Source organism: Scophthalmus maximus, chromosome 19 (assembly GCF_022379125.1).
Source record: "Scophthalmus maximus strain ysfricsl-2021 chromosome 19, ASM2237912v1, whole genome shotgun sequence".
Lineage (NCBI taxonomy): Eukaryota > Metazoa > Chordata > Actinopteri > Pleuronectiformes > Scophthalmidae > Scophthalmus > Scophthalmus maximus.
The window spans coordinates 19,795,718-19,821,554 of NC_061533.1; the positions used below are offsets into that span (position 1 = coordinate 19,795,718).

Below are 25,837 nucleotides of genomic sequence, written 5' to 3' on the forward strand. Positions count from 1 at the left end.
ACATTTCCTACGACTTACAAGTGCAACTAAACCCAAACCTCGACATTAGCCAGTGGCACAATGATTATACATAAACAGTGGTTCAATTAGACTGCAGATCATGCCTGCATGCAGAAAAAGCCTGTGTGCCTCATCTGCACCATTATCTCCACATCAACATGCTGTGGGTTTGCGTGTGAACATTTTAAACGAACTAAATGACAAAATGAACAAAGACAATGAAAAAGAATCATGCGGAAAATAAGATGATACGATAAGTGAACAGGGAAAACAGAGATTTATTTTGCCCACAGCTACTTGTGAGGGTGAGCCTGAGGTTTCGTGGAAGATCACCGTGACAACAGGATGTGGGCAGAGACCCTTGATAACCGTGTGGGCAGGAGGAGGGATGCAAGGAAGGGGGAGTCACCGACACAGGATGAGGCAGAGCAATTAATGTTTTAATGACGAATATGAGTACTGAGGACAAAGCATTAGTTGAACATATTAAATTTAATACAGTAAGACTTACTGATGTAATATTTTTTAGATAATCTCTTTTGTTTTGCCCTTTAAATCATATGCACATTGCCAGTGCAAATCAGCAACACACGTACCAATGCTCAGCTGAAAGTGCTGACAAGTTTGGCAGATAGCGAGTGAAAAATAAGGGAGAACAGGGAGTATTCACATCACACTACGCTTTATATTTAGTACTGGCAGGCTAGACTTGAATAAGTCTGGGAATTACCAAGTTACTCATCATTTTGGCACATTTTACTACAGAACCTGCATGTAACTTTCCCTCGTGTAAAACAAACGAAAGCACATCTATCCTTGAACAGACTATTATCAGTAAAGACAAGTAAAATTAAACTTTAAGCATTATACTTACTTGGATTGGCAGATGAATGGGATGTACAACATCAGGACAACTCAAATAATTTTAGCTTGGCTGCTAAAGCATACATTTGCCATGCTGGAGACAAAACTTTAACTAATCTGGAGTTGATCAGTTCAGTGCCAAGGTGTTTGCAGCTTATCAGTAAATATTTGTTTGACTGAACTTTCACCTGCTGTCGTGTTGAAGCGTCACTGTGCAAATCTAATCCCATTACATGACGGAGGAAAAAAAGTATCTGGCATGAAGTTGCAGGTTTTCACAGAATGTTCCTTTGAACTCTGTATGAACTACATGCATGTGCAGGAGGGAGAGAAAATGTAGAGGAAGCAGAAAGATGGCAGACAACATTGTTTGTTGTTTTACCTGTCTTTGGGCAGAAGTGGCCAGCTGTATTTGGCAGAACTTCACAGCTTGGTCCAGAGCTACGTCCTCATCAACCTGAGGGGAGAACACACCAATGAAGGACGTTAGGGCAGGGCAACAAAACTTAATTTGTGCATGATTATATTGAACAATGTAAAATATTTTTCACATCTCTTTCTATCCAGTGACACGCTACTCTACTGTGCAGCTACAACTCATATATCATATATTTCTGTCCTGTCCTGTGTACATGTCTTCACACTGATGCCAAACTAAATTCTTCTGATTCTGTATGAGCCAGTAGGTATTTTCTACGGAGTCTTCTGCCTCTGATCATAACACCAGAAAAAAAAGATTCACATTAAGGCCCAGTTCAGAGTTGGTGTGTGGGTGTTGGTGATCACAGCAACAGTACAACATCATACACTTAGCAGTAATCTTGTTCACACAGCTGTTATGTTCCCTTCAGCAGGCTGTTGTTAGCAGCAGCTCAGGGACCCCAAATGGAGGGAGTTTACAACGGCCGCATTCCAGTTTTCAAATTATGTCGATTGTTAAATGGACTGAGTCAAGCTCCAGTGCATCCCGCAGGACAGCCGTCTGATTTCTACTCATTCCAGCTCGCAGCAAAATTTCCCTTTCAAACCACACACACTTTCCAGTGACGACTTCTCCATGTTACACAATGGTTACTGTGAAGACGAGATTTAAATCACCCATTAACACAGTTTATTTATACAAAATAACAGACATTTATCTGACTGACTCTGTATCAGACAGGAGAAGTCTTAGGGAGGTTTGGAGGACCAACATGTTTTTCAGAGATGGAGGAACATATGCATGAACTTATGAAACAATAATGTCATTAACAGAGAGTGTTTAATAACACATGCGGGCTATTATTTCAACACATTCTGAGCCACGGTACTGGGCTTTAAAATGTGGTATAGCTGCCAGCATGATGACACGTAGCTGAACCTCTTTATGGACAAAATAATGCCGCGTTAATGCTATACTCATTGAGTTGAAAATACTTTAATGGCAGCAAATTCTCCCTCTGTCTGTCTAGACCACACTATTTTATTGCTCTTTGGATTTTACCACTGTAACAGCGAACTGAAAGAAAGAAAAATATCTGAAATATGCAGAAGTACTGACAAAGAAGAAAAAAGAATGAAAATGATGCAAGGTACAGATTTAAAGCACAACTGTGTGCAGCTGTGCAATGCAGCAGACCGTAAAACCACAAACCATCCGCTCTTTGTGCACAGAAGATACTTCTGGAATATGTCAAGGCATATTAATTGCATAACTCATTTGGTCATAGATGACATGTCATGGCTGGTTCTGGTTGCTTTCTCCGGGTTTTCCTCAGAAAATATTATATAATACTGTCACCCAAACATCCTCTAGTGTCACCCAAAACATCCTCTAGTGTCCCTCACTTCTGTCCTCCCAGTCCAGCTACAGCTCTTTGGAATTACACAACCATGTAAGGCCAGCATTGATCTACAGGCCAATACAGCTACATGGACTGATGTGGGCTGCTTTGCGACTACATCATCAGTGCCATAGAAAGCACTTGAAGTTGGACTGGTGTTGTGTATACATTTAGATATACTAGCCTTTCACCATTCAATAGTCTTTTTGTATGAGAGCAAAAACTGGCTGTTCGGAAAAACATGGAGCACGGCCTAGCGGTAACATGTGTCTCGAGTAATCAGATCACAAATGGACAGCTCTAACACACACGTCAGTTCACACACATGAAATAAGGTTTAACCCATTTGAAAAAAAAATAAATCAAATCAATGGGTGGTGGTGGTCAATGTTGATATCGTGGTGGTGGCCACATATAAATCAATGTAAAGGAAACGCTGAGAAGTGTAAAAATATATTCACACAGCTACAAGAGCGTGGCCACGTGTGGTTCACACACAGGTGGAGGGAAACACCAGGTCTGAACAGGGCTTAAAATTCTATCTCAGGGTCAATCAGAGCAACTTGTAAATTTTGGGCATGCAGTTGAAAGTTGCATGGATTTTTTTTCAAGTTTGATTGAAAAAAATAGATTAGCAATGGCTTTTCCACTGCAGCTTTCCATGCACACGCATCACTGAGAAGAAGAACAAGAAAAACAAAATCAAAAATTACCCAGTGGTGCTACATTTAGAGTCAGCAATGAGTAAAAGCAGAAAAACCAAAGTCACAGAGGTTGAATATGGGTCACTGAGAGTCAAAGCACAACCTGAGCTGGATTTGTTGCAATGTTTGAAGAAAGAAAGAGGGGAAGTCCCTGCTGTATACAGGGGGTTGTGTTACTAATTCAGTTTGAAGTGGGGTTTCCCATCACTGATTTATTTTAGGCTGGCTCGCCTCGTATCAAGCACATGTCTTTGCAAAATGACAAGACTGGTTGTGCTTAATTGAGGATGTTGTTAACATAATTAACATATTCATGATGTCATTGCATTGTATTTGCATTCTGTCATGTGTCAGCCAGTTTCAGGCTTTTATCTGTTTATACATCGGCTCAATCGGACATTACACCGACTTTGAACAAGCAATCTGGCAGGATAAAGTCTGTTTAATGTCCAGTTTAACTGAGTCAGACACATAAAGGTGGAAATATACTCGACACATCGGTCATTGTGCGAGCCAACTGTGTCGTCACCGCAGCTCCAGACTATTTATGCTCGTGCTCCAGGCGTGTCTGACACAGTGCAGTCTTCTCCTTAACGAAAGGTGTCGCTGCTGACAAAAGACTACCTTCACCGCTGGAATCGTAACAAGAAGAGGAAGGATGGCGTCACGCACCATGGCAACGGTGGCAGAGCAGATGTTGCGGTCGTTCGATGAGGATGGAAAAAATGCTGGTTTTGAGCTTGCTTTCAGAAAGCAAGCGACGCAAAAGCAGGTGGTCTGTTTCGTCCTTTGAACGGCGACAGACACATCAGGGACAAATTCAGTGTCCTGGTGAAGCCCATGCGAATGTTGGATGAAGAGATGCACTTTGCTTATTTCCGTATGTCTGCACATCAATCATAACAAAACCCATCGCAGCTCAGTCAGCTTACAGGAGAGGCTAGCAGTTTATGTTGAGAATCCTGGCATCTGGAAGCAGCCAGCTCCAGACACGACGCAGGAGCCAAGTTTAAAAAAATGGGAGGTGCGCGACCTTGCAAAATACACCAACGTGCACCACTGGAAGGTGACTTCAATTGTGGCGCGTGCCGCCCTGCGCACGGACGGGATCGGCAAGCATAAAGCCCCCTTTAAGCTCCTCCTGGTAATGTCAAGAAAGGTTCAGGGATGTAGTACATGTGTGAAAGCAGCGTTTGTTTCTCACACAGTACTCAAACTCAATGTAGGTAACTAACTGCCGCTCTGGATCTCAGCCACTCACCAAACAGAGTAGATGCAGAGATAGGTGTGCCTCTCATTTGCAAGCAGTTCCGGTGAATCTTGTCTATGGGAAGTTGCTAAAGTTTGTCCAAAAAATCACTAAATTTGTGTTCCGATAATATAAGCTCTTTGCTCTAACTCAATCGACTCGCCAATGGCTCAAATTTAGTCAGTCACATGGTACTCAATCATAAGTTCGACTCTATCACACACTCACTCAGTCACTTGCACACACTCTGGGATGTAGCGCTCAAGCCAAAAAATCTGAGCAGTACATAATGCAACAATAATGTATGTGTACAGCACAGGGATCTAATGTGGTACGTGGGAAGAGGTATACCTGTTTTATCAGCATATAGGTCTCTGACATGATCTTCTCAATGCGACCCAGGTCATAGGTCATGACCTTCTGGCCTTGCTGCCACACCCTATAGGCATCAAGCAGTAAGGTTTTTCCAGACTCCACGTCTTCTATGAGCTTCCTTTTTCTGTTCGGCCTTCGTAGTAGCCCCGGATCAGTCCCACTGGCTGCCACAAGGACTTTGGGTGCTGAGGCTATCAGCTGCTGTTGCCTGGAACTGATACTTAGCTCCTCCAGGGACAGCTCTGGCGTGCGGATCCTGTCAGTCACTTTCTGCTGGGGCTCCATAGCAGCCTCCATTTGGTTACCCTGCGAATCAGTGGTGGTAGAGGACTTCCAGAAGCCAGTGCCCAGCTCCATTGGTTCCTCTGGCCCTGCTTTGTGCTCCTCACTCCCAGCCGTTCCCACCTTCCCAGGGCAGCTCTCCTGAACCTTACTCCCTTTATCTGTGGATGGTGGTGGTGTGGTGAGTTGAGTCTGTGAGGCATCCTTAGGCCCCGTGTCAGTGACACAGGCTCCCTCTGTGAGCCCAGGCTTCTTAGGCAGCGCATGCTTGCTGTCCTCTGAACTGGGCCTGTTGTATGTGTCTGTCGTGGTCATCTCGCCCATGGAGGGCGCAGGCAATTTGAGAGGCTGCTCAGACACCTGAAAGAGAACAGACCATGTCAAAACAAGTACATGGCAAATGTCTAAAACAGAGTGGCTCTCAGCTTTTGGGGTGTGTGTGTGTGTGTGTGTGTGTGTGTGTGTGTGTGTGCAGTCAGTTGTGCTTTCTTACCCCAGTGAGACTGTACAGATTGTCCTCCAGGACTTTTACAGTTAGGAAAAATGCTCTCTTGGCCAAAACCTGGCGATCAACATCCCGTAAATACTTCCTTCATGGATGTGAAAGAAGGAAGGAGAGATGTCATGGAATAAATACATACAACTTAACAGAAACAGTAGCCTCACACAACGTTGGTCCTTACTTTCCCTGGTCAGGGGTTCTCTGCAGCATGAAAGAGACTTTCAGCAGAGTATCGTGATCCTTAAGCTGAGACAGCACCTCCAGCAACAGCACAATGGAACGGTTCATATGAGATGCAAAACTTCCTGGGCGATCAATCTCATCTACTGGAATTCGCCAGATTCCCTGGGGGGACAAAGAAGAAGTAGAAAAATAAAAGTAGCAGAGTCAGGATTTAAGTTAGACTGTGCAACAAAAACTCACAAAAAATCAGGATTCAAAATTGGGCAAGGAGGCAAAATTGTGTATAGGAGGAACTGTCTATATATAACTCAATGAGCCAACAGGCTAATTTGTAAATTTTTTGAAGGTTTAGATTATTTTTACTGCTCTCTGCTGCTACACCAGATTCTCAAAGGCCTATGGAGTGTATCATACACAGAAATATTAACAGGAAGACATGACAAAAACAGTAAGGAAGGAAAATAGAGGAGAAATAAGTAGGAGTAAATGCCAGTTAAAAACATGGCATTCAAAGAAGAGAGCCCTAATGAGGGAATGTAGAGGCTGCAGGAGAGATCTTGCAGACTGACTGCCCATGTAGGAGCTGATAGGAGGGGGGGGGGGCTCTCTCTCTCTCTCTGGGCACACATGATAGACAGCCTCATTAGTGTTCAGCTCGGTCCAAGCAACGTAACAGAGCAGCAGACTTGCTGCCAACAAACACAGTCCTCCTTAGCAGAGACCATGAGGAGGTGCTTTTTGATGGGCAAGTCTACCTTTTCAGTGAGCACATGTCCTCTCAGCAGGTGAAGCGAAACGAGGTTCTGCACTCTGAAGTTACTGAAGCGAGTGCAGACGGTGGCCTAGGCTGTGTACAGTCACAAAGCACATGGCACATGAGTGTAGCCACGGCCTCAGAAAATTGTGTGTGAGACAAAACAAAGCTGACCATATCAGGATGGAGCAAAACAAAATGAGATGGCTCCATCAGCTGCCGAAGTCCCTGGGGAGGCTGATACACCTCCTAAAAAGATACTGCTCCAGATTATCAGATGACATCTTCAAAGCCACTCTAGAGGAACAGAGCAAGCATACAAGACAGAATAATCCAAAACAAAACATTCCTGAGGACAGACTTGTATCGGGCCATCTAAAATGGCCAGAGAAAAACCCACGGTTGTTGTCTGTAAAGACATCTCTAATGGAGGAGAGTTGTTCTTCAACAGACAACCATTCAACCATAGTAAATCTGTTTAGGGAAATCAGAGCCATGGCTTTACACAGATTATGCTGTAGCACAACAGCTAAAGCAGATTTATAAGATTTTAAGCATCTCCCCCCCCCCTTTTTTATGTGTGAAAACACAACCATTGCTTGATATCTGAAGCAACAGCCTTAGCCAATACATCACACAAAAAGACTAAGATAATAAGATGCAGAGCAGATTAACTACAGATTTGTGACATGAAAATCTCTTGGTACAAAAGGAATCGGATCTTTCCTCATAATGTTTTCACTGTCAAAAGAATTAATTTTGTTTGTTTGTAGAGAAGTATTGGACAGTGGACATGCCACAACTATTACAAACAACAACAACATAGAGGGATAACTGCTGCAGTTTGACAAGATGGCAAAAAGGAGCAGGGATTGCATACCGATTCTCCGTCTACTTCCTGTGCCAAAACAACATGTTGCCTGTTGTTTGCACATTTGCAGGAAGGACCTGGTTGTATCTACTTTATCTACTCATGACCTAACATGCATCAATGACAGGAAAGGCACTAGTAAAATATTAAGTGCAGGAAAGTGTTAATACGGCTGAGCAACCAGCAGTCGCTACTGCATCTTTATGGTAACAACAAGCCAGCTACAACTTTAGATTAGGCAACTGGTTATGAGGTAATGCTACCAGCCTCTGGCAAATCGGGGGTGGAATCATTCTACACTCTTCTCTACGTTAGTGAACCTAGCATGCAGACATCAGAACTACTATTTAGACCCCCAGAATGACTCTTTTCTTTTGCACTTCAGTGCCATTCTACAGGAGTATCACTAATTTAAGGACTCAGAGTAAAACAATAACTCTCACAAAATGATACAGAAACTCTGCTTGGACAAGAAACAACATTGTGCTTGATTTCGTGACAGTCAGAAGTCAAGAGTGAAAGCAACTCACCATCACCAAAGAAAGCTTCTCCGCGGCACCTGCGTTAGTATTCCCACCAGTTTCCCGCTGGTGGTGGCAACCCTAGCAGCACCTCCACCCTGAAAGAGGATCTCGCTTTGAGAGCAAAGGGTGGGCTGCATTTGGCAGCAGGAGAAGAGGGAAGCACGGCTGCACACGGTATGACAAGAATATAACAAGAAGAGGAGAACGGCAGCTGCCGTGGCAAGAGGAGAAACAGCACTGGAGTCAGGGCCTATAAACTCAGTATGCTACTGACGGACAAGCTGACTTGCTTCTCTCCTGCTTTCAAACACTGCCATCTCAAAACAAAAACACCCACGCACTCCATCTCCGCTCTCCCCTGACCCCAGCTTGCTGGAGTCCTCCCCCCTCCCTCCTCCCTTGCTTTCTCCCTCTCTCTCACTATACACAGCACACAGCCAACCCTTGAAGGCTTCTGCCAGCCAATCGGAGGCAAGCGGAGAAAACTCCCGCCCATTAGTGCACACCCACACAATACACACACAAACAGAGGAGTGAGGGAGAGAGAGTAATGAGGAAACAGAACGAGCGCAACAGAGAGAGGAGATGAGCTGGGCGAATAAAAGCCAGGGGGAGGGGTAAAGCGTGATCACTCTGAAGACGGAGCAACAGGAAAAGAACAAGAGCAGAAGAAAACTGGCTGAAAACTTAACTCAAAATAATCAATGTAGCGGACGACACAACAAGAGTGACAAAGAACCCTTAAAACTCAACAGCCCTCACCTTCTTCCTTCCCTCTCTTTTAACTCTGCCCGTGTCTCTCCAGCTGGTTACCACCATAAACATACCACGAAAACACACCTTTTTATTCCTGCTTCCTGTTTTGTGAGTGAGGAAAAAAACCTGCTGAAAAATGTATGAGGTATGAGAAACATACTGACTGGTTAAACTCAAAAATGCAAATCAAAAATGAAAACTTACAAAATTGGACCAATACGCCACCCCTATGGAGAAAAATAATCCCCCAAAAAATCCGAAGGTTCTCCTAAGGGGAGCGCCACCTACAGGAGATTGCACAACTAACTACAAAAATGTGACATCAAATAGAGAAAAGTAATGAAAGTCAACCAGTTCCCCTGAAAACCATCCTAACTTAATACAACAAGCAGCTGAGGCCAATTTAAAAGCAAAGTAGCATTCAAGCATTCCAATCAAACACTAACGCTTGTTCTGGATAGACAGTATCAGTTCAAAACGTGTTCTCTGAAAAGTTACAAGACAAGGAGGACTTATGTTTATGTCTTAAATGTAGCAGCAAGAACATTCATTTTCACTGGAGCTTCGCAAAGAGTGAACGAGTGAGTGGGAGGAAGAATATGTAAGCAAGAGTATGTGTGTGCTATGTGTTGGGATGGGGAGGGGGCAGAGGGAGGAGGTGACATGAGTGAGTGCCTGAGTGAACACACGGGAAACTCCTCATCTTCATACAACAGTAGTTCTGCGCAGCTAGCTGCGCTAGCATTATGGCAGCCTTATAACAGCTAACATTAGATTTAGCCTAAACATTGTGTTACCAGTGATAATTGTATTAATAATCCCATTACAATCAGACAGCCACAATGATGACTTCATAACAACAAAGGGTGATTTTGCAATTTGCGAGTCTGCAAGGCCTCTTTTAGACAAAGATATACCTGCAACCCTAAAATAGCAATGTCATTATTCAAAAAGCAGGGTGCAGAGATACATGCCTTATATATACAAGCATTTAAAGGGGCAATAAGCGATGTTGGAGAAAGCTTGTCTCTCCCTTTGTTGTTGTTGTGATTTTACTGTAATAACTGTTGTGATGTTTGCAAAACTGCCCACGCAGTTTTTTCTTCTTCTCCGATTTACAGAGCCATGGCTGAACCTGATTTTTTTCCGGCACAAAGTGAGGAAATATTTGCTGATTTTTACAAAAGGTGTATTGTATTAAAGTCATTTCTGTCTCTTTAAAACATCAAAAGTAATGAAGCAGAAATGTCTCCAGTAAAAGAAGGAAACACTTTTACCTGAATATTACAATAAACAGTAATATCATTGACTGTACCAGGTCATGTCAATATTAATTATTAATCCCATGTCTGTGACTGGAAATATCAACCTCAGTAAATATACATCATTATGATATTACTGTAATACCACTTAATAACTATTATTAGTCTATTATTGGTGAAAAGGGAACTGGCCCTCCTTTTAGGTAGCGGTGCCAACAACCACATTAATAAATTATGCAACACAACCTAATCTGGATGATATTTTAACAGCGGTATATAGGTTACTTCACGTAGGTCCCAGTTAATGTTACCCAGCCAAAGCAAGATGTAAAAAGTAGGGCATCATGACCTACATTAGAGAACTTACTCTCACCAACAGGCTCACTGAGGTGCACACTCAGCTGACAGTCAAGTCTCCTCGACATGAAGGTGCTGTGCGTTGTGCCAAAAGTTTGATGTGATCAACGCAATTTGTCAAATTGTGGCAGCTCTCGTGTGGTCATACACACTCATACACAAAACATGGATTCATCAAATACTGACCGTGAATGAGTGGTCCAAATGCGTCTGTCAGCTTAAGAGTGACTTGTTTTAAGTACACAGGTTAGAAAATCTGGCCTGAGGGGTACTGGTTTAAAATCCACTTCTACCTTTCAAAAACCGCATGACTTTCTATCCCACTAAATTAGAAAAAAAAACATCAGTAAGGCTCTTATCCACCAATGCTCCATATAAAGGGTTAATGATGTTATAACTGCCCTGAACTCTAAACTGAACTAAACAAGCATGTTTGATAAATTTTTAGATCGGTTTGAATTGTCCTATGGTGGAAAACAGTAAAGCTCCAACAGTTGGTATGCCAGGGTGGCAGGTTTGCCTCCAGAAGGGGCTCTGTGAGAACCCAGTGGGAGCCAGAGCGGTGCAGAGCTCTCCTCCAGCTCAGACCTGGCCCACATCGCTTCTACAGTCTGTTATCAAATGCCTGCTGGAGTCAGCGTGCAACTCTACAGCCTACATGTCCATAATTATACACGCTGCCAAAAAATGCCCTGATATTTGACTGATACGAAGTTCTGACTCAATCTGACATTCTGCTTGAATAATCTGCTCTGTAGTATAAAGCGACCACATTTAGGCTTTGACAAATCTCAAAAGGAACAAATAAAATAGTGAGATAATTTCTGTGTCTGCTTCAAGCGGAAAGAAGTAATGCTGTCAATATTAACAACACAGCACAACATGACAGAAAAAAAGCCCTGCGTGAAAAGGCAGAAAATATTGGTGAAAAGTGTCGTTGTGGTTTCCAGGTTGACGAACTCACTGCCTGAAACATCACAGCTCACAAGATACTTTTAAACAATAGTATTTGAATTTAAATACTTCCTTTGTGTAGTTTATACATTAATTCCATAATTTTACATTTAAATATCCATTATTACAAACTTCAGTCTTAAGAAGAAAAAAAGCAATTAATCTTGATTAATCACAGCAAATTGTCTGATTAATTAGTAAAAAAATGTAATCTATTGACAGCTTCAATTTGTAGCTGCACATAAGTCTAGTGATCCATATTTAAGACTTGAGAATTTTTGCATCCGGTTGAATTGTGTAAATAAAATATGTGGAAAGCGTAAACCTAATTGTAGTATGACAATCGTTCAGTCACAGTAAATTCACAGACAGATCATTTGCCACCAACACATGGACACACTTTAGTGCTTCACAGGTAACATATTAATTCCAAACCCTCTACTAGGTGTAAAATGATTCTACATCTGAGTATTGACAGGCAGCCAGAGGTGAGACAGAATGACTGTTTAAAAGAATGACTTCAGCGTGAAGACACTTACCCAGCAACCTACACAGGTGACAGCTTTGCTTCTGGACTAACTCACTGACACATGTACTGAGCTGACAGCAGTGCACAAAAAAAACATGCGCAAATGTTTTCTTTTCTGTTAAACTGAAGATTGCCTATAGTAACACTTACTCTATGGTATCATAGCCTTGTGTTAGCTACAGCATATTCCCTCAAGTAACTTTATAGCTGATCTGCATCACTTTAAACTTTAACAGTGGAGCAAGACGTTCTAATCCAATTCGCTATGTGTGCGTTTCTGTCCATTTTTTCTACACAGTTTCTACACAGCCCTCTGTACACTGGACACAAACAGTGGGTCGAACCAAGACACAACACCATTCCAGCCAATCAGCCATAGGGGGTGTTTGTGCTCATGCAAAGGGAAAAGAAGAGCAGAGGAGAGATGTAGTTAAAGTGCCAGTGCCAAATCTGGCAAATGCCAACAGATATTGCTAATTTGGAAAATTCAGCCGTCGACTTGACTGCTGCAACCGGCCAACTCCCTGAGACTGACGGTTAAAAAACTAAAAGCTTTGAAAACTTTAAGGATTAACGATCCACTGACATGACGACTCACAAGGATTTGTTCCGTTAATCTTGATGGCTAGTGCGACTATGGTGGAGAGAGCTCAGAGAGTTGAAAGGCAAGAAAATGGATATGGGTAAAATTATTTTTCTGATGTGCAATATTGCTTTAGTCTGTTTGCTAATGTCTGTGACAGTGAATTACAAATGGTTAGTTGGAAAGCAGTTGCCCCTGTCATATTTGTGTGTCTGTAACGTTAATTTACTTACCCACTGACATTCAGCTTACTTTCTATTTTGACAAGATAAGTTTTTGTGATGTTAGCTATAGTGGTAGGAAGGTGTCAGCAGCTGATGAGCTATTTTCTATGGAACCATCATGTCCTCTCTGAATGTTAGCATTGCTTACGCAACTATTGCTAAGCGTATATTTACGTATCTATTTAGCCTTGAACGACATTCCAGTATCATATTTTTATGTTAATTGATTATTATTTAATTAAAAGTTTTAAGTACAATTTGTTTTTTGCTTGTTTGAATGGTGCTGACCAAAAAAGAAATTCAGCCAAAAGTTCTGTGAGAAATAAATCAGCATGTTGCTGGCTATGTAAGGTGTGTCCTTAGTGAGCCCTAGTTTCAATGTCACAAAGACCTAAATCACAAGTTTGCTAGCATAGTATTGGATGTATAATTGGAAATCTACCAACTTTGTTATCTACAAACCTGCGATCCTATCTTCTGTCACTGTAGTTTTGTAAAACAATCTAAAACAACTTACTCTTACTAGTTTTTGTGTTTGAGATGCAGTGTTTGTGTGCATGTTGTCAGCATGAGACAGATCCACTTTCACGCTGTTGAAGATACTCTGGATTCCGCTATTGTGTCGTTGCCTTGGCAACACAGGTTCACGAATTTTGGTGGGGTGGAGTTTCGGAAGGATCACGGAAGGGATGGGTGTATTTCTTTGCTTTTTGAATTCAATTATCAATCATCTTTCTGCACAATTTTTTCCCACCTTAAAGGTTTATATTAAAAAATTGTGACGGGAAAGAAAGAAATCCAAGGTGCTCCGAGACCGCTGGAATGATACACATATTTTAATGCATCTTTCTGAACTACATACCTGAGACTAAAGCAAATAAATTCAGATTTATATATAGCTATTGACTGTCTATTTATATGCCCTTCAATTTTACTGCGCTGCCATTACAATTGAACTGTTGTTAAAAATGTTGCATTCATTATTAGATTACAAATAAAAATGTTCCACTACATTCACCAGGACATGCCTGGATTGCGTCACGATGTAAACATTTTTCACACAATAAAAAATGTTAAGGCGTGTTACTGTAATAGAATTTTAAAAAATCCAGAGAAGACAGATGACATCATTAAGAAATATATGGTGACATGATGATATGGAAAGCAAGAAAATATGTGTGTATAATGAACTCTAACTTACATTGAACAGGTTTGTCTTGTTTCTTTCACAGAAAAGTCCTTGTGCTGGCATGTGCTTCAGCTGTTGCCATGGGACACTGCTTCCTAGCAACACATCTCGGGCCCACTGTAGGTTCTGTGTCAGAAAAAAATGTAATAAATGAAAAAAAAAATACACTTGTAAGCACAACAGAATTCCTAATGAGAAAAACATGGGGATATCCCTCTTTTATCAGAATAGATTGACATAAGTGATAAACAGATCTTAGCATGCAGTATTTTTATGCCCATTTGCAATCAGAAAAATGCAGACTCCTTTTCACAGCGTGGTGGCTCACAAATCTGTAACAGTGCCCTCTCTCAAAAGATAGCAAGCTTACACCACTTAATGTTATCTTTATTAATCCCACAAGCCTATTGCATGAAATTACAGGCTCTCTCTCTCCATCTTTGTTTTGTGTGAGGATAAATATGGCCAGTAAATGTGAGTGGAGCATTTTTTTTCCTGGGAATAAAAGGGACATAGGGGCTTTCACAGCTCGGTGTGTCAGGTGCAACAGGATCACATCAAATGACTGTGTCATCAAGTCTCTGCAAGAATGCATTTGCTTTAATTCAGACAGACTGCTGAAAGCTCCACTGGAGGCTCAAACTAAGAAACCTTACCAACGGTGTGAGCCTCAATCAAACATTACTCTACATTTAAGTGAGTCTGAAGTAAATTATCACACCAGAATTAATGATCTTGGTGCTAATAATTGCTAATAGAATTTAATATAGAATAAAACCACCACTGCTGGGAGCCGTAAAACCCATGATGCTTCACAGGAGAAACTCTGGGGTCAAAAGAACAAAACATAATAGAGCTAGGACCTCTCCATACCCAATTCACCACTATAGAGTAGAGTTGAGACAAAAGCTGATATTAAAAGGTTTGTCAGTGCTGACAGAAGGATGCTACCACAGTAAAGCTCAACACAACATCCCAGTGCCAAACTGGCTGAGAGCACTGTGCTACCACCCACACATACCTCTGCCCACAGAGCCTTACAGCCAGCACAGGCTATTTCAGAAACTCATGCATCACTGCAGTTTTCCATAACCGCCGGCTGTCGGTCAGATGGCCGAAATTAAACAAAGCTGACCACATTCTTAATGATAACCAACACTTTTTATAACCTTATCACTATAATCTTTGACCAGATGAAGGATTAAATCATCGGACGACTGGATAGTTTAAGTTTTCATAGATACAAACTGAGCAAACAGACCTTTTCCAGCCCCTTCTGATGTCCTGTGTCTGCAAAAGAGTGTCGGAGATACACTCATTTTCACTGTTACTTTAATATTTTTAATGTTTAAAAGTGTTTTTACCATTGTTATACATTTGCTTTGGAGAAGGTGATCTCTGTGGATAATTTGAATCATGGTAAAAATCTCCTGAATGAAGAACACCAAACGAATCCTAGCATAGAAACAAGCTAATGTTAGTTGCAGCTCAGCTTGCAACCCCACCTGAGGTCCTGCGTGCAACCAAAGAGCATTGCAGAAAAACAGATTTTTAACTGCTTTGTTGTGTTTTACTGGTTTTAATTATTGGTTCTGTTATTTTCGGAGGCGGAGACCTCTGTGGATATTGACTCCCAGTAATATGCATTAGTGTGCACTAGTGGAATAACCCTCAGCTTACATGTCCGCAAAAAAAAGCCAAGAAGGAACACAAAATGGCCATTACAGCCCTGATAAACCTGTAAACAAAATAGTCAAAGCAAAAGGTTCATGTGACTGCTGAGAGAATTGTGGGAAATTTTCAGTCAGATTGATCCTCTATAAAAGTCTCCATTAATGGCAGATAGCAGGAGATACTGATTATAGCTGTATGGCTTGGATGTAATGGATGACTTGACCTTTGAAATGCAAAGAGAATGGACTATAACTATCACTTTGGGTGGACAGACCTGATGCATCTTGCTGTTAGTGTAGAAGAAGGCAAGGCGATAGAGGCTCTTGTAATGCTGAGGGAAGCGGCTGAGGCATAGGAAGAGAGCACGGACACACATTTCCACCAGCATCCGCCTCTGGTCAGCACGTTCTGCAGGCAGGGCCTTGGGCACCTCCATCACCTCAGGAGGGGGCTCTGGCTTCCTCTTCCCCTCACTGGCCGGGGTCTCAGGAGTGGCCTGTTGAGAGGGGACTGGCTTCGGAGGAGGGGTGGCTGGGACAGGAAGAGGATGAGGACAGGGGTCCACAGAGACCTTGGGGGCTGAAGCCTCGGGGAGCGTCACCACCATAGCTTCTACTACTTCTTGGATAACCTTCTCTTCGGTCTGGATGCATGTATGCTCTCCACGTGATGCTGAAGTCAGATTCAAGTTGAAGAATTTAGGACTTGAAAAAGGCAAAGACAGGTTCAAATGGCAGTTCATGAAATTAACTGTAGCTATAGTATCTGGAGCTTGTGCAATCCACAGTACACATTACAGCTTAGGATAGAGCAGCTCTTGACCAATGGAAGAGTAGAAAGTGTGCAAGCCAACTTGTACAGTTACAAACTCAGGCAGATCATGTGTGAGGACAGAAATGGAAGCAGAACATTTATCCATTTTGTGGGGGAAAAGATGAATTGGTAGGACTGCAGAGTCTCTACAATTGTATGTGTTGATACTGGGTTACCACCCGAATCAATTGCAATCGCTGAACATAAGATATCTACCTTCAAAATAAAATATAAAAAAACAGTGATGGAGATTTGAATTCAATGTTGAGATTTGCTGATTTTTATGTGGAGCATGTAAAGACACCACTTCTGATTATTTCATTTTGCACAGATTTAAAATAATTTTGTCCATACCGTCATATGATCGATCACCCTGAGCACAAAGGACGCAACGATGTAGGTAACTACAGCGAGAAAATATTCATTATTTGAACCCCTATGTACCTGTGTCCTCAGATGTGTGCTGCCCGTCCTTCACAGGGGTTGTACTTTCTGATGACACTGAACTAACTTTCCCAGAGGCAGGTTTGTGGCTGCTGTCTTGTGAGCTGGTGGGATCTGTGAAGGCATCCTGGGTGGAGTTTGAGTCAGAGAGCATCACCACCTCACTGTCCTGACTCCGCTCTGCCGAAACAAAAGACAACATGGGTCATGCTGTCAATTACATGGCTGCAGAAAGAGACAAATAACCTATAGATTTCTGGACATTGTGAATAAAAACAATATTCTTGCCAAAAAAAGTGGGGTTTACATGCCAAAAATTCAATTTTGGGGTGGGATAATCTCTCATTGGTCACTAAATTGAGATATCAGTTAAGTTAAAGGGTACATTTTAACCAATTATCGTATTTTATATCATTATCATATGTGTAACAGTATACTTAGTTTAACAGCATTCTGTGTAGGCCCTTTGGGCTGTGGGGGTATGGGGTGAGTCTGTGTGTATTAGTGCTTTAATAATGACTCAGTGCTATTAAAGGAAATATGACTTGTTTAAGTAAGTGGTCCAAAACCAAAATGCCAGCAATCCTCTTAATTGCCATGTTGTGCAGCATCAGCAAATATTAATTAGTCCCTGGCAGGGAATTCAAAATAAAAAAAGCTTTTGCTTTTTCAGAATATAATGCACACATGGGACATTTCAAAAGATTCACAATCGTGTGTTCACAGCAAAGTTACTATGGTACTGTAAGATTTGTGTAAATTAGCAACTGTGTATTCACTGCTTCCTACTGGAATACACTTCCTTTTGGATTCAAAACAGAGCCTCTTAAAGAGTCTGGTGGGTTTGAAGATCAGTACCATTCAGGGAAGCCAGCCACATTGAAGACCTGGGCAGGCAGTAATCATGGTCAAACTCTGGTGAGGCTGTTGGAGATATGGGGAGCTGGTTTTAAAATATTATCAAGCAAAACTGCACCTCCAAACTTGTTAAAGAAATTTGCAATTGCCTTAAAAAAAATCATTTACTTTTCTTGACAGAGGAGTACAGATTTAATGCCACTCCCGAAAATTGTAGAACCCGATTCAGACAGACATTTCTTTCTGTAAGACCAAACAAAATGTGCAGTGCATGTGTTTTGGTATCATTCTGATGGTCTTCAGTTAAGTTTCAATGTTACCCTCTGAAGCCTGAAAATTAAGAGTATACTCTGATATGATCAGTGAATAAAATCCTAGAGCTCCTTCTTGTGTTGCCCACTGCCTGATGTCCTCGGTTGCAGATGAACAAATCATAAAAGGGGCATTTTCGCTGAAGATTATTATAAATGCATGTCTGAATCCAGTCCTACAGTCTTACCACTTTGATGTGCTTTAAGCAGGACTCAAGCCAGAGATTAGACACCAACAAGCAAACATGTGCATGGTGGGGTATTTTCTTATTGCAGTCTTATACCAGTAATAGGCCAGCCACATTCTTCCTGACTTGACATTTTCTCACTAATTGGCCGTAATTGGAAATTACATCCAGTTAGTGGAAAGCAGCAAACACATGATTCAGGCGAGATTTGGGAATATCTCCATCTTTGACGTGTTGTCAAATTAAGCCCACACAAAAGTCAAATAAAATGCGACCACATGATACACCAGACAATTTAGTAGATTGTGATAAAGGACAGACTTTGTCCAGTCATGAAGACATTCACCCCATTAGAACTACATGCATATAAATGGCAAAGCAGGTGGTTAAAGCAAGCAGACAAAGAGGTAGCAGGCAGGTAGGTAGGTAGGTAGGAAGGAAGGAATCTGGAAAGGGTGACAAAACTGGCAACATGGGCAATATGGCTGCGTTATTTGGGCAATCAAGTTAAACATGACACATGGGGGTGGGTGATCGGATGTCACGGCTTTTGTCATATGGAAAGAATGGCCAGGACTCTTTTCTCCAAAAATCATTACGGCAATATGGAATTTTTTCTTGGTTAATTCTTTTAAGTGTATTCTGAGAAATTTAAACAAAAACAGTTATGAATCCAACACCGCAGCAACAACAGCAGCTTAAATAAAAGATTGTTGATGTGCATGGATCAAAAAGGTCACCTTTAATTTTCTTTGTACCCACTGTACTGGACGTACATTAATGTAAGCAATCATGTACATCCAGCACAATACTGCACGCAACTATCCAGTCTAATTTTCAAAAAAACACATTTTTATATTTTCACATCCAGCATTATGAGAAAAATACACAGTTCTCTGTGGGTTGTTTAACACTGAAAACATTCCTGTTTATCAGAACTTTCATAAAGAGAACTCACACTGTTCTGAACAGTTTGAACGAGAACTAGTGTCCGATCTGTGTTATCAAATCATCAGGACTTTACTGCTTTCAGACAGACCTAATGTGATCTTTTCCTGCTATAACTGAGCCTACTACTGAACTTGGAAAGATCACCGTGTATCACCTAACACCATATAAATTAACTGAATTAATTTAATTGAATTTAATTTAATTTAAAGAGTAAATTCTGAATCTTTTTTAGAGATTTCTAGGGTTGTTTATGATGCAAGTTTGTGCTTGTGTGTGGCTCGATATTTGTTCTCCTCTGTTCTCTTGTATTATGCCATACACAGAGGTCTCTTGTAAGTAACCAATAAAACCAACACAAGCTGAGCTTAATACACTGTAGCACACTGTAGCAAAAATCAGGATCACTAAGAATTCTCACCAATTTTTTTTGGTGTGATACAGATTAAGAGCAGCTAATTGAGGCTGAAAAAAATACAAGCCCGCAATACTTCACAGATGTCCACATGACCATATAAGGAAATTACAACAAAGCCATAAGTGTAAAATACAAGGAGAGGCAAGATGATTGTAAGGAAAGAAAATATGACCAGCAACAAAGCAGTGAAACACACACACGCACTCTGCAAAACAAAATTTTTAAACCGTTTGTGTCAACACTGCCGTTTTCTCAGCCATAGTTATATAGTCAAATAATCAGTAGCCATATTGCCCATTTCACCACATCCCATTCGCCCAGTGCATGGGGATCATTGTTACTGAAACTGAAGCCATTAAGCAGGGCGATTAGCAATTGGGTACACTCCCCAGTGTGCTTCCTGTCCCAGTACAGAAAGATCAAAGAGCCAAACCCCAGGGACAGTGTCTAGGACTGGGACTGTACCATCAGCCTGCTGCTCCTCATGCCGCTGCTGCTGCCACTGCTGCCGTCGAAGTGTTTTGCGTTTGGCGTAATCGTGGTCAAACGGCGTGGCCACGAAAGGGGGGCATGTCAGACCTGGGGTGGTAACTGATGGAAGGGAGGAGCTGAGGAAGTTCCCTATGCAAACAGACGAGCAATTAAAGTCTTCATCCATCATGGAAGGGGGTTTCTCCCTGCAATGAACCAAGAACAGTGTTGAACAGGAATGTTTGGAAACAAAATCTAATGATTTTCATAGCTCTTGTTGGGTTATATTTACAAAGCTTACTTTTCACTGGACCTCGGCATGCTTGGCATGCTCTTTTCTTCCCCCTTCGCAAACGGCCCAGTAGCTGCCTCAACCAGCAAATTGAACAAGAGCTCATGTTCCAGATCAGGCTCAACAGCCTCTAGCAGTTTGAGGATTGTGGCACTCAAGCGAAAATGCAACTAAAAGAAAGTTAGAAGAAGTAATGTAATGGTCCACAAGTGTGGAAGATGTCATTAATGTCATTAAGATTGAATGCAACTAGAGACTATTTGAGCTAATAGCCACAGGTAGTTTACCTCCAGGGCCTCCATCGCCAGGTCAGGAGGATTATGGTAATGGATTTTCCGGGGATACCTTGCAGCTTCCTCATGAAGATAGTGGGCTGCCTATAAAAGAGAAAGGAGTCAATAAATCATCACAATCATCATAAATGAAGTCCTAAACTAGTTAAATGGAACAATTGAATGTGATAAGGAAGAAGAATGCAGCGTTATATGCCGACATCAAGGTTCACCACGTTCACACTTCCCCCTCATTATCTGTTGACACTGTGTTTCATAGAGGCTCACCTGCCTCCACTGATCTAATCAGAACAACAGAGCTATGACTAACGCAATACATAAGGATAAAAACATCTTACAAAAGGTGGAAGGGCAGTAGTCTTGTTTCTGTAGGTGGATTATTAAACAACCTTGAGGTAGAGCTATAATCATCTGCAATCAATATGTTCAAGTAAGGTCTATATTTCCCTGGTTTTCACCATAACAAATATGTTCAACTTTTCCTCATTGACTTCAATGACTCCTATAGATTTGGGTCCATGCAGAGAAAATATCTGGTTTTATTAAAGAAAATGTTCAAATAATTAAAAACTATAGTGTGCAGAAAACATATGCACTCCTTGGTTAATAAATAGTCCAACCCTAAGGAAAGGGATTCATTTGAAAATCAAAGACATAATGTGCATCTTATTGCATTATGTGTATTGTGTTAGAGTTGTGTTTTGTAAATCACCTTTCAAACAGTTAACACAGGACTCAGTCAACATACTTATGAATAGACTGATTTACTTGCTGCCAGAATAAATGAACACGTCAACACCAAAGTTCATTATGAAAGATTAATTAATGACTGGCTTTCTAAGACAAATGTGTAGCCTAAGTCTACACAGCTGTGTACCTTTTTGTAAAGCTGTAGATATTCCACTGGAGGCTGTTTGCGTTTCTCTGCTATTTTCCCGAGCATGTAGTGAATGAGCCACTCTTCTTCATCACTGTCACCTTCACAACGGGACGCACCCTGGAAACACTGGGACGCCGTCTCTAACATGGAGTCTCTCCTTTCTTCCATCTGAAACAACACGCACACATACGCGCACATATATATACACACACAAACACACAGTGGACACTTCATGAGTAATTTAGCTCAAGGCGACAGATTAATTGACTCTACAACAATTTCACATACATAACAAGCAAAAGTGACAGGACGTGACATCTGTTTAGCTCAAATGGAAAAAAAAAAGTTAACATAAACTGACAGGAAATACAGATGAGGAACCAGATATCTCCCTGCATGTAAACAGTGCTTCTCACCTGTTTTACCACATCTGGGGGGAGCTCATTGCACCACTGCTTGAGCTGCCGCGAAGCAAATGAATGCAGTGAATATGATATGGTACCATACTCGATCCACAGGGACAGGTTGGAGCAGTCTATCTCCAGGGCCCTTTTGAAGCAGTTAAGCACCGCCTGGGAGTGTTTCCATATAGGAACGTCACTCTTTAGCTCATTGGAGTTGAGCTTGTCCTGGATACGACTGGCCCTAGCTAAAGCCATACCGGCCCAGGAGTCAAACCTGAGGAAAGACACACGGCTCTGGTGATGTCACTGGACTTGATGTATTATTGTAAAAAACAAGAAATCAAACCCTACACATGACCATGAATATTTGCTAAAATTGGCACTAATGTAGATAAATGAGCTACCTGTTGGGACACACACAGATGTCATGCATATAGAACTTGATGGCCTTGGACTGCTCCTTGTTCTTGAAATGGTAATCGGCCAGCAGGTAGTAGATCTCATCAATGATTGGAGGAGCCGGAACGCTACCCTCAGGAAGGCATGGGGCCTTAAAGAAATAAAAATTCAACACTTCTCTAACAGTCATAATTCCCAGTTCAAATTTACAAATGAAGTTAAAGGTGACATAAAGGTGAAGCGAGACTTCTACTAGTATCACCGCCTAGCATTTGTGTGCCTCTGCCAACAAGTCAAGTTTACATCCAATGTCGGTCCAGACTCATGAGATATATATAGTGAAGATTTGGAAAATCATTAAAAAGGTATTAAGAGTATTTTGTCATAATAAACATTGAAATAAATGTTTTCTTCAATTGTGTCCAAAAGCGGTCACAGTGACTTGAAGATTTGATCTTTGATCACCAAATTTTAATGAGTTCATCCTTGTTGTAACAGGAAACGGATTGACAAAGAGACGGACATAATAGAACAACATGGTTCAAAGGACTAATAATATAAAAATTGGGAATTATGTTTACAAAAGGTAAAGCAGACAAGGGAGAATTTGCACTATAGGTTAATTTTAATCCTCTGTTGTGATACAAATAATGATTTGATTTAGAGGCATTCAAAATATTTTTGCTGTTTGCACCTAAATCAAAACATTAATTGGTTTGATTAATAGGGGATCATGATGCTCTACATTGTGATGACTGTCAGCCATCAGTCCAACCCTATCATGCGTTAAGAAACACGGACAACCCCAATCTCCGGCCATGACTGTCGCCGGCGCAGAGACATGGAAACTGCATGAAAATAAGGAAACTGTTTAGCATATCTGACTCATTGGTGCATCTCACATTCAGTGTGGGCTAACTGACTGACCTTTTCTGTCATGCCCTCAATGTAGGCTGCCAGTTCATCCATGGTGAGGATGGGAGTGTCACTTGGGGGAGTGATGCCAGCAAACCTCCTGAGCAGATTAGCCAACTCCGCAGACACTGTGCTTGTTTTATAGCTGTCAAACTCGGGCAGGGACTTTGGTTTGAAATACTGGAACATGAACAGAGCGTCACTCCACAGAAGCTCAACCTGCAAAACACAGATTAATGCCACAGGAAATATGAGTGTCACAGTACATTGTGTTTGTGCGTAACAACACAGCGCCAAAACAAATTACTGGTAACAAGGTCTCCTGAGGTCTCTTCTCTTTCTCTGTGGTAACTTGTACCACTGAATGTCACTCATCTAAATGCATTGACACACAACTATGGGAGTGACACCCACCTGGTGGCTGGACACATGCATTACAAAAATATAAAAAAGTTTATATAAAAACACAAAACTTCCCAGTACTGTGAGTCACTCAAGTAGTTAAATTCTCATGATATTAAAAGTGTTAGGATTTAATTTTTTAAATCCAGATAAAATGTAGTTGTTTATACATCATCCTTGCTGTCTAATTAGCTCCTAAGTGAACAAATTCTAGATTAACAAAAATATTTTTTAGTTTTCTGAAGAAAAAATGAAAGGCTCCAAAAGGCAGAGCAAGAAGAGAACAACAAATACTGAATGAAAAGGAGAATTGCGTAATGGAAAAGTATGTGGCAATGCTATTTATCTGAAATTGTTCACATTTCTCCCTCAGTAAATGAACGCTAAGTCACCATTGTTTGGTTTTATCTAAACACCAGCTCAGCCACATTTGGAGTGGTTTTGTTTTACATTTTCATTTAAATAATATATTGGTTAAAAATAGGCCAAGCAAGATTAGGTGAGATTGACCTTTGTTTTATGCAAATAAATGTATTAACGTCTGATTAGAAGGTACAATAAATAAATTAAAGGCACTACAAGGCAGACATTAAGAAGCATCTGAGTGTTTGACCTGTGGAGATGAGTGGTCCTCAAGGTAGCGGGCCTTGCTCTTCTTACTGGGGTAAGCAAATAGGCAGAAGAAGCACTGCTCCAGTGCCATCTCCAACTCCTCTTTGTAGGGCTGAGTGTCATTGCTGGAAGAGCCTGCAAACTCTTTTTCCAGAACTCGAACCTACAGCAAAACATAAGAATGAAGCTTTGTGTGCAACGAATTCATTGAGTTTCACTAACATAAAAGAACATAGGAAGGTCTACAGCTGCTTCATGTAAACATTTAAAAGAAAAAAATCATGGCATAAAGAGTAATTATTGTCAATATCAAATGAAATTACATTTATGCAAGCTGTACATTTGAGTATCACTTTGGTCAGAATACAGCTGTTGAAGACAGATGTGTACAAAACAAACTTACAAAGAACTTGAGGAGGGCACCGTCTGAGCTGCAGCACAAGGTGCGTCGGCCCAGATACTCATGGGCTGTGTTCAGAAGCATCAGGGAGGATGGCAGCATAGGAGTGTCTGAGTCATCTGGAAATGAGACTTGATAAAGTCACTCACTATTACAACTAGCATGGCTGAAACACCAACGGAAAATGAAGGCATGAATATAAGAAGTCAACAAACCTTCATCATCCCCCACAGACATATGCTGTCGAAGCATACAGTGGAAAGCAGCCTCCTCGTGTTTGATAATGCGATACAGTGTGATCCAAGGCAGGACAGAGAAGAAATAAGGCTCCTTGGGATCGTCGGAAATGTTCATGCTGAGATCAATCAGCTGAAAACATAACAGCAAGCACACAATACTTTAAAAAAATCCTCAAATGCTAATCAGTTTCTTATGATCACAGTTTAACAGTTTCTTTCGGAAAATCTGTGTTGCCTTAAGCTCTCTCCTAACCTGAATCAGGTTGTTTGCCAGTCGAGCCATACTAGAGAAGTGGGGGACATTGCTTAAAAGCTCTGAGTCTTTGGTAAAGCAGACCTCAATGCCATCCAGCAGTGATCCAATGGTGCTGACCCACTCCTCCTTACTTGGGGGGGAGCTGTTTGAAGCAGAGATGAGCTGCTGCAGGGCTTCATTCAGAGCCAGCTCACTGCACTCAAAACACTGCTGGTAGTCCTGCAGCCTCAACAGCGAGTTCTAGGACAGATAATTACAAAGTCAGAGTGTGACAAGTGTCAACCATGATCACACATTTCAAAAAATATACATGCTCAATCAGTATCTTCAGAGCATCTCTAACCTGCAGTAACATTAGCTGAGCAGGCCGCTCTGGTGTCGAGCTCACAAACTCCAAAGGTTTGCTCCTGCTGCCATAATTAAGAGTGGGCTGCAGCAGACGCACAACGGACTCAAACTCTGCAGACTCAAAGAGTCGCTGGATCTCCTCTAAGGACTGACAACGCTCCAAGGACTTCAACCTCTTGTCGATCTGTTAGTGGGGATGGAGGGAACCCAAAGTGAAAGCCAAAGTCACAGTATCTATACACCTTTGAGGGAATTGATCATAACTGATTATTTAAATAATGTACCAT

At 41.4% G+C, this 25,837-nt stretch overlaps 1 protein-coding gene across 5 annotated transcripts in view; it reads right to left on the reverse strand.

Moving 5' to 3' along the window:
• cabin1 (calcineurin binding protein 1) overlaps window positions 1-25,837 on the reverse strand; it is a 39,088-nt gene that overhangs the window by 7,229 nt on the left and 6,022 nt on the right. For 2 of the 5 annotated variants that reach the window (XM_035641018.2, XM_035641019.2), the window contains exons 16-35: window positions 25,546-25,734; window positions 25,200-25,442; window positions 24,923-25,076; window positions 24,711-24,826; window positions 24,309-24,470; window positions 23,306-23,512; window positions 22,384-22,529; window positions 21,992-22,253; window positions 21,573-21,743; window positions 20,690-20,779; window positions 20,412-20,572; window positions 20,105-20,316; window positions 17,775-17,840; window positions 16,917-17,096; window positions 15,934-16,331; window positions 13,998-14,111; window positions 5,981-6,144; window positions 5,791-5,887; window positions 4,992-5,657; window positions 1,247-1,321 (exon numbers count right to left, since the gene is read on the reverse strand). In XM_035641018.2, coding sequence (XP_035496911.1) covers window positions 1,247-1,321; window positions 4,992-5,657; window positions 5,791-5,887; window positions 5,981-6,144; window positions 13,998-14,111; window positions 15,934-16,331; window positions 16,917-17,096; window positions 17,775-17,840; window positions 20,105-20,316; window positions 20,412-20,572; window positions 20,690-20,779; window positions 21,573-21,743; window positions 21,992-22,253; window positions 22,384-22,529; window positions 23,306-23,512; window positions 24,309-24,470; window positions 24,711-24,826; window positions 24,923-25,076; window positions 25,200-25,442; window positions 25,546-25,734 — 3,873 coding nt within the window. The remainder of the gene's footprint in view (window positions 1-1,246; window positions 1,322-4,991; window positions 5,658-5,790; window positions 5,888-5,980; window positions 6,145-13,997; window positions 14,112-15,933; window positions 16,332-16,916; window positions 17,097-17,774; window positions 17,841-20,104; window positions 20,317-20,411; window positions 20,573-20,689; window positions 20,780-21,572; window positions 21,744-21,991; window positions 22,254-22,383; window positions 22,530-23,305; window positions 23,513-24,308; window positions 24,471-24,710; window positions 24,827-24,922; window positions 25,077-25,199; window positions 25,443-25,545; window positions 25,735-25,837) is intronic. The other 3 variants (XM_035641021.2, XM_035641022.2, XM_035641020.2) reach the window with 3 other exon arrangements.